The 8,883-nt window shown below is 43.9% G+C and overlaps 1 protein-coding gene across 1 annotated transcript in view; it reads left to right on the top strand.

The window, feature by feature from the left end:
- Positions 1-8,883, top strand: part of IFNAR1 (interferon alpha and beta receptor subunit 1) — a 16,847-nt gene extending 7,964 nt beyond the window's left edge. Inside the window, exons 3-9 of the mRNA XM_057383313.1 lie at positions 302-719; positions 1,768-1,882; positions 2,931-3,130; positions 3,793-3,947; positions 4,801-4,954; positions 6,389-6,543; positions 7,585-8,883. Coding sequence (XP_057239296.1) covers positions 302-719; positions 1,768-1,882; positions 2,931-3,130; positions 3,793-3,947; positions 4,801-4,954; positions 6,389-6,543; positions 7,585-7,812 — 1,425 coding nt within the window. The 3' untranslated portion in view covers positions 7,813-8,883. The remainder of the gene's footprint in view (positions 1-301; positions 720-1,767; positions 1,883-2,930; positions 3,131-3,792; positions 3,948-4,800; positions 4,955-6,388; positions 6,544-7,584) is intronic.

The raw sequence follows: 8,883 nt of genomic DNA, 5'->3' as shown, positions 1-8,883 counted from the left end.
AGTGGTCAGGCCTTGGAATGAGCTGCCCAGGGAGGGGGTGCAGTCCCTGTCTCTGGGAGTGCTCAGGAGGAGTCTGGATGTGGCCCTTGGGGACAGGCTTTGGGATGATGCTGGCGGTGATGGRGTGGCACTGGATGATCCCAAAGGGCTCYTCCTGTTTCTGGGATTTTGGGATTACACATCAAAGCAGCAGAAGGCCCACAGCTTGTGTAAAGTCTGGGAACCCAAAAGCAGGGAGGTGGCAGAGGAGAGAGGGGAGTGTTTTGGTGTCTAAGGGATGGGAATGTCCTGATTCACCCAGGAATATCTGTGGGGTGAATTCCTGGTTGTGACAAATCCCTCCCCACTTCCATTGCAAAGGAACTCAGAATCTTCCTTCCACTCAGTCACTGGCTCAGTTGGAATCTTCCCTTTTACTCCAGCTCAAGTGTTGCCCTGCTTTCTGTGTTTTACCTTTTTGAATGGGTTATTATATAAACAGGCTGAAACACACAAAAATGATAATTTAAAAACTTTCCTGGGGAAGGACCGTTCCCCTCACAGCYCCCCTCTTTGTGGTTGTTTCTTCCAGCTCCGGAGTAAAAATATTTTCCCAGTTGACACCATCGATGATCTTGCCCCAGACACCACCTATTGCTTCAAAGTTCAAGCAAATCTCCCCACAGAGGGAAAGCAGGGCTTGTTCAGCCCCATCAGCTGTGTGAGAACCACCCAAAAAGGTACCCAGGACATCAGTTTGTTTGCAAATGATGGCTCAGATTCAACTGGCAGGCAGTGGATTGTTCTGAGGCAACAGAATTAGGCAGAAGGGCCAAATTCCTCCTTGTTTTGGTATAAAAAATATGCATTACATAAATTTACTCTTCTCCGTCAACAAAAATACATCAGGGGTAAAGTTCTAATTGTACAAAAAGGTTTTGCCTTTTCAAGCAAGCTTTGCCCTTACTTTGGAATGTGAAAACAACAATTGCTTTTGTGTTTCGGAAAACTATTTTTGAATTAGTGACTGAATCAGGAGGAGAAGCCAAACTAAAGCCTCTGGGATTCTTGGCACTCARTGAATGCACAAAAAGTTGAGCTGAGCTTAAAAAAATATTGGTTTTACATAATCCTTGGTGGATTGATTGTTACAGCTGCTGAAGGAARGCTTTGAGGGGCAGTTTGCTCCATTGTGGAAAATTAAATTCTTTGAAGTGCTCTTCAGGGGCTTTAAGATGTTATTTTAGGAAAAAAAAAAACTRTAGAAAGTCCAATATTAGATTGGACGGGGGGGCACATCTTCATTGGTTGATGGTACATCAAAATATAAGTGATTGATGGTAAATGAAAATTACTTTACACATAAAATACATTCATTAATACACATGTGTATTTTTAAAATATTAACATTATTAATACATGCACATTTAATTAAATATTTAAATAATAGATCCATGCATGTTTTAATAAAATACAAAAAATTAAAATTTTAGAACATGTATTTTACACATTTTTCTCCTCCTGTTATTGCCACACCAGTTTATTTCTGTCCCTCTCAACATTTCTGTACTTGAATAATTTTCTGAATTTTTAGCTGATGTTTTAGGTAAGGTTTAATGTGATGCTGTGCCTATTACAGACTTTATTCTTCATAATGAATAGATGATTTTTACATTTTCATTATTGAAACTGTACCATTGACATGAGAAATGTCCATTGGGTGAGAAGTCCCTGTCCATAATATCAAATTTTTTTTGTAACTCTGTGTTTCCTTTTCATCCTGATCAGTGAATGACCTTCTGTGTGCAACCAACCTGAGTGTCCTGGCTTTGAACATGAAATTCCACCTGCTTTGGAATAACCAGGGTGAGCAACAGGTGAACTACAACGTCCAGTACCTCACGTGAGTGCAGCAATTCCCATCTCTGACATTTGAAATCCCGTTTCTTGCATTTTGCAAATATTTTCTAGAAGTTCAAGTTGAATRTTTACTGCTGCCTTCATGTATTAAATGGAACATTAATGGCTCATAGATGTTAGAAGAATTCCACATAACATCTGATCCAGGATTTTCAGGGGACTGGGCTGCTTTTGGGARTCCAGATGTAAAGGACTCCTAAATGCTGAGTAACATTTTTAAAGCTGGGAAATTTGAGTTGCTTTGTGGCTTTTTGAATGGGAAGACATTGCTCAAGTAAAAGTGAGCACAAATCCAGGTGTTGGAGGTTTCAGTTGTCAACAGCTTGGATTTCCTCTGGGCAGACCCAAAGAGGGGAAAAAAMCCATGGTAGCACATCTAAAAAACATTGTATCACATCCAAAAAGTGTATCACATCAAAACCCCATCAAGTCACATAAAAACCCCATCGTGTCACATGAAATAACCCTTGTATCACATCAAACCCCATCATATCACAGAAAAAACACTGTATCACATAAAGAAAATCACATAAAAATCATATTGCATCAAAAACCAAGGAATGCCATAAATAACCCCATCATATCCCATAAAACCCTATTGAATTACATCCAGAAGTAACATTAAGATGCCGTTCTATAAAGCTCTATCTCAATCTCCAGCTGTTGCATAAATACTGTGGCCAGCACGTAACTGAAGAGGAGGGATCCCCCTGGCATTCCTTGGGCATTCTTTTGGCWTGACAGGAAAGTAATGGACTGCACAGAGCAACGTGAGAACTTTTCCTTTGGATTTTCACAACTTGTCCACCCGACATTTAACYTCTCTCCTGAGGCTTGGTTAAAGCCCTGATTTTATTTCCTGGCCCTTTTATCTGCATTGTTCCACTCAGAAATGTCTGACATTAAAATATTGGGGTTTTATTAATAGAGGCCTTTTTTTCCAAGGCTGAACCAAGTGTAGCACAAACAAACACAGTTTCTTTGAAGAGTTCAAGGCTCTCACATRAAAACTCCTGAATTGCCTCTTGCAGTGGATTCCTGAAGAAGCTCAATGATGATTACTCTGACAAGTGGCTTAGTGTCCCTAAGTGTGAAAACATCACCCACACCTGGTGCAACTTCTCCTCCATCATCACCACCACGGGATTTTATTATCTGCGAGTGCAGGCCAGGGCGGGACACAACAGATCCTGTTTATTCAGAGAAGTCAAAGTGGATCCTCTGAAAACAAGTGAGGAAATGTTTCCTTAATGCTCATTGCTCAGCAAATTTGTGCCTTAATGAGCTGACAAGAGACTGGAGGGGGGATTTCAGAAGGGATGGAGGGAYAGGAGCCAGAGAATGGCTTAGATGGGATATTGGGAATTGTGTCACATTGACACAGAACCCTGGAGAGCCCTAGGAAAAATCACTTTTCAATAACAGTGACATTATGTCAAAAATCTGTCAACTCCAGAGGGAAATTTTAGCAGCTTTTTGATTTTATCTTTTTGTTTGCAGTTTTAGCTTTGCACTTTTTTGTTCTTGTGAGAAACATCACCTCACTAAAAAGTTTTACTTTGTGAAATTATCCATCATAAGCATCAAGAAATGTTGCTGTAATATGTGAGGTCATATTCCACTGCCTGAAGAGTGAMTCAATAGTTATTCCATATATCAGCTTTCTCTTGTCAAAGTTCCTGCTAATTAATTAATTCTTTTATAAGGTAACAGTGAAAATAATTGAAATATATTTCTCAGGACTTGATATTCTGATTAAAACTTAGGAAATTTGACTTTTAAGTGGATGTTTCTTAAAAATTATCATGGATTCCACTGACCATATTTGATATAATATTTTCAGTTGTATTTTTTTTCAGTTGTATTTTTAATTATTTTTTTGTATTGTTTCAGATGGAATTGGCCCTCCTGGTGTAAGGCTGGACATCAGTGACACTTTGCTCCACATCCTCATTTCTCCTCCAGGAGAAGATGAGGATGAATTCATGAGGGATCATTATGACTTGTCCTACAGGATCCTGTACTGGAAGAATTCCTCAAATGAGGAGGTATGAATTAATTAAATACYGTATAAAATGGATTCTGACTTAAATACTTAAATAAGAATTTCAGTTCTCCCTAAGAAGCTTTTTTTCCCAAAAGAGAGACATTTGTTTTGTACCAGTCTGAAAAAAGTCAATATATTGKTTTTTTTTCTGAAAGATTCTGTCAAAAATCTGATCACTGTGACTTTTATCATCCACTGGTTGAGATTTTAATGTAACTCTTTCAGAAATCTGATTGCTGTGATTTTTATCTCCCAGTGATTGGTTATAATCCCAATTTCCATGGATGTGGCAGTGTGCAGTKTGATGTAAGAAGCTCATAAAACACTGACATCCTACATGCTTTTAGCTCACATTTTAATGGATCTTTCCATATTGTTTAAATACTTCTTAGAGTAAAATATTTCACAGTAATTGGTGAAAGGGGGGAAGAAGAGAAGGAARGAGACTGCARCGGGAAGGAGTTTCCCGAAAACTTGGAATTTTGACATTTCGGAGTGGGGAAAGCACTTGGTTCTTGTGAGAATGTTTTCTGAATTTTGCTTAGGAGATCATGGAGGGGTTTCTTTTATTTTATTCAATCTCAGGGAGTGGAGTGGTGGARTCACCATCTCTGGAAGTGTTCCTGTGGCACCTGGAAGTGGAACAACCTTGGGAATGTGTTTTAGGGATGGTGATGGGGGGACTGGGTGAGCTYGAAAGTCTCTCCAGCCCTGATGATTCTGGACTTGCAGCAGTGTCTGACATTTCACAGAATGACTTCTCCATCAGAGGCTGCAATTCTCACCTGTTGGAGAGATTCCTGGCCTGTCCCTGTGATCTCCTCCCTCCTTTTTTCCTGTTTTCTTCTTGCCAGGAGGAGGTGAGGCAGAAGGAGGTGAAGCAGACCATCGCCACCATCCCCGAGCTCAGCCCCTCCACACTGTACTGTGTCAAGGTGCAGGCCTTCTCAGAGCCTTACAACAAAAGCAGTGCCTACAGCCAGCAGAAATGCATCCACAGCCCTGCAGGTGGGCACAGCCTGGGCACTGCCCCCTCTGCAGCTGGGATTGTCACCTTTCACTGCAGAGCTCACAGCCCAAGGCTCCTGGCAGCTCAGAGAGCGCCCCATTGGGCAGGGAGCCTCAATTCCTGGTCCTACATCTTAGGGGGAGCAAGGAATCCCTAAATCCCACATGTTCAGGGTTATTCTTTCCTTGAAATTGTCTTAAGTCCTTCTGGGAATGAATCTCCTGAAGAGTGAGGWGCTAAGTCAGACTCCTCAGAGCTGAAAGCTCACCTTGGTGCAGTGTGAGTGAGTGGGTTGCACTCAGAACAGAAGAACAAGTTCTGTGGTGAAGATAATTGGCCAAATTACGTTTTATTAACACTTGAAAGATTTCTRACTCTCCAAACTGCCTTAAAGCTAAGAAAATGTAATAACAGCAATGCCACTGCCTCACATTTAGGGCTCATTTATATTGTGGTCCTCACTGCTGTGCCTTATCAAGCCTAAAAAGAACCAAATGCTACTTTTTACCTGAATAAGATAAATATTTGAATCTGTTTTAGTTATTAATCTTCCCCCTATCTTACTATTTCAAAGAATCTCTTTAAACCCAGGCAGCACATTCAAGACAGACTATAYCCTGTCTTTCCCATGTTTTTATATCCCAGTGTGAAAATCCTCCATTTCTTGATCATAAAAAAAATATCTGATTGTGTCCTTTGCATTACTTGGAAAGTGGCTGCTGTAATTTAAATGTTACCAAACTCCCTTCAGCAGGCTGAGACAGTCACGGCATCATGGAATGGACCTCAAAACTCACCCAATGCCACCCCTGCCATGGCAGGGACACCTCCCACTGTCCCAGGCTGCTCCCAGCCCCAATGCCCAAACTGGCCTTGGGCACTCAAAGGGATCCAGGGGYAGCCACAGCTTCTCTGGGCACCCTGTGCCAGGGCCTGCCCACCCTGCCAGGGAACAATTCCTGCCCAATATCCCATCTGGTCCTGCCATCTGGCAGTCTAAAACCATTGCCCCTTGTCCTGTCACTCCCTCCAGCCCTTGTCCCCAGTCCCTCTCCAGCTCTCCTGGAGCCCCTTCAGGCCCTGGCAGGGGCTCTGAGCTCTCCCTGGATCCTTCCCTTCCCCAGGGGAGCACCCCCAGGTGGTGGTACTGGAGTGATGGTGGGACTGGAGTGATGGTGGGACTGGATCATCTTGGAGGCCTCTTCCCACTTTGGTGATTCCATGTTCCTGTACTGGAAAATATTTTGTGGCGTTTTAAAGCAAAATTATCTGAGATTCTGGCACAACATCAGTGTTCCCTGGTGCCCATGGCTGGGTGATGTGGGAATGTTGAATTATTTGATAAATAGTGCAGCACATTTGGAGTTGATCTGTTCTTTAATCTCTGCTGGTTCTGAATACCTTCACTGAATGGTTTTGATTCCCAATTTTAGGTACACCTTTACCTCTGCTCATCTTTGGAATTTTCATGGGTGCCCTGCTGGTTGTCCTGCTGGTGGCCACTCCTCTTGTTTTTGTGCTCTACCAAGCCTACAGCAAAATCAAATACGTGTTCTTCCCCTCCTGCCAGCCCCCCCTGAACATCGAGGTGAGCTCCCACTTTGCAGTCATTGAACAGTTTTTTTTTTTTTAGGAAAATTAACTTTTAAATGGGACGGAAAAATTTCTATCTGTCATCCTGTTGTCTTGTGGGTCAGCCATGATCCATTTGAGATGTTTTAGCAGCACTTTCCAGACCTTTGTCTGATTTCCAGCTTGGCACAGGTGGTGCTTAGGAGGGGTCCTGTTCTGGAATGAACGGGGCAACACTCAAGTGTGTCTTGAAACCTCTAAATCAGATTTGGCTTTAGCTCTTGGCCTCTTCAGGTTCTAATCCATGAATTGGGTCCATGGATCTGTGTTGCAGTTCTGTGGTGATTGACAACTGTGAGAGCAGGAAAAGAGCTGARATAAAATGGTGGAGTCACTGTTTAGTGTTGGATTCTGTGGGTGCAGCCAGGAGCTGGGAGCTGGGCTGTGCTGGGAACAGGGACAGGAGGAGAGGGAACGGCCTCAGGCTGGGCCAGGGGAGGCTCAGGGTGGACACCAGGAGGAATTTGCCCATGGAAAGTGTGCTCAGGCCTTGGCAGGGGCTGCCCAGGGAGCTTTGGAGTCCCCATCCCTGGAGGTGTCCCAGGAAGGGCTGGAGGTGGCACTGAGTGCTCTGGGCTGGGGACAAGGTGGGCATTGRGCACAGCTGGGACTCCATGGGCTGGGAGGSCTTTTCCAMCCTCAGGGATTCTGTGAATCTGTGAACTAAACTCCATCCTAACTTTGAGTTGTGAACTTAGGGAAACAAGTGAGGTGTTAGGGGTAGAAAACCACACAATGTTGCTCAGCATGATCATGGAATCCCAGACTGGTTTGGGTTGGGAGGGATCTTAAAAMTCATCCCATTCCACTGCCAGGGATCCAGGGGCAGCCACAGCTTCTCTGGGCACYCTGTRCCAGGGCCTGCCCACCCTCCCAKGGAAGAATCAGATAAATCAGATTGGTGTGACTGGGTTGTTTAGCAGAATTGGTAATTATTTAAACCAGTACATAATTTTTATTTWTGAATGTTTATCTCCCCTTCTGCTTCTCTCCTCAGGGCTTTGGAGCACAGCTCTTCAGCAGCCCTTACCTGTCAGCTGCAGAGGAGCCAGTGGAAAATTGCTGTGTGATTGAATCCATGATCACAGAAGAGGGAAATCAAATTAATTTTACAGACTACRAACACTGCAAACAGAGCAGTCGAGACTCAGGGAATTATTCCAACGATGACAACACTTCCGGGAGCAAAGGATCCAAAGAAATGCTGGAAAAGGAAATGCTGTAACTTCAGGAAAACAAAATTCATCCGTGGGACTGGAACTTCATAAATACTTCAAACCTCTTCGTGATGGAAGCCCCAGCCTGAGGGGGACCCTGTGRCCTTTGGGGTCCCTATGTTTGGGCTCCAGAGCTGCCCCTGCTGGGGGGAATGGTCTGAGTGTCCCCACCCCAGCCAGGGCTGCCCTTCTGCACCAGGAGCACCTTTGGGCTCTCCCTCTGCTCGAGCTGATGAGCAAACCCTTCCTGTGCCACCAGAGCTGCTCCTGCTCGTGGAGCTGTGGGTGGAGTTACCCAGTGTTTACAAGCCAAAGGAAATCCGTGCTGGACACAATCCTGTGGAGTTTTCATTTTCTTCCAGGCCTCGGGCAGTGCTTGGCTCAGCAGGTCTGAGCTAAAGGTGCCAAGGGAGCACAGAGGCAGCAGTGAGGAGGCTGGGATTCCTTGGGATTCCTCATGGGATTTCTTGGGATTCCTCATGGGATTTCTTGTGGGATTCCTCATGGGATTTCTTGTGGGATTCCTCATGGGATTCCTCATGGATGGGCCTGGGGATGCTCCCAGTGCTCATTCTGTGTCTCTGTCCCCATCCCTGGAATGTCCCAGGCCAGGCTGGACAGGTCTCAGAGCAGCCTGGGACAGTGGAAGGTGTCCCTGCCATGGYAGGRGTGGGATGGGATGAGCTGTAAGGYCCCTTAAACTCACTCTGGGATCAGCAGGATCCAAGTGGAATTTAGGAAATGCCTTTAGCAGAGGGATGAGCTTGGCATTCTCCCAGCTTTGTTTTGCCAACAGACTTTTCTTTGGACAAAGGATCAGGATATGCTGCGATTTCAGTTTCTGTGTTCCATGTTTTCCATACTGTCTGCACTGTCTTCTGGAGTAATTTTTTTTAAGTACCTTATTTTTTAATGAAGAAATTGCTTTGGAGTAAACTGGGTTGTTTGTTCTAACAAGGAACTCTTGATGTTTATATATCCTTTGTTTGTTTTTTTTTTTTAATTTTTACTTGATTTTATAAATGCACTGTCCATATGTTCATTGAGGAACTTAATAAATTTTGCACATTTGCTTCTTA

Source organism: Malurus melanocephalus, unplaced genomic scaffold (assembly GCF_030028575.1).
Source record: "Malurus melanocephalus ecotype Western Australia unplaced genomic scaffold, MMel_1.1 scaffold_623, whole genome shotgun sequence".
Taxonomy (NCBI): Eukaryota; Metazoa; Chordata; class Aves; order Passeriformes; family Maluridae; genus Malurus; species Malurus melanocephalus.
Note: the sequence above shows the minus strand (reverse complement) of the source record. Positions and strands in the feature narration are given on the sequence as shown.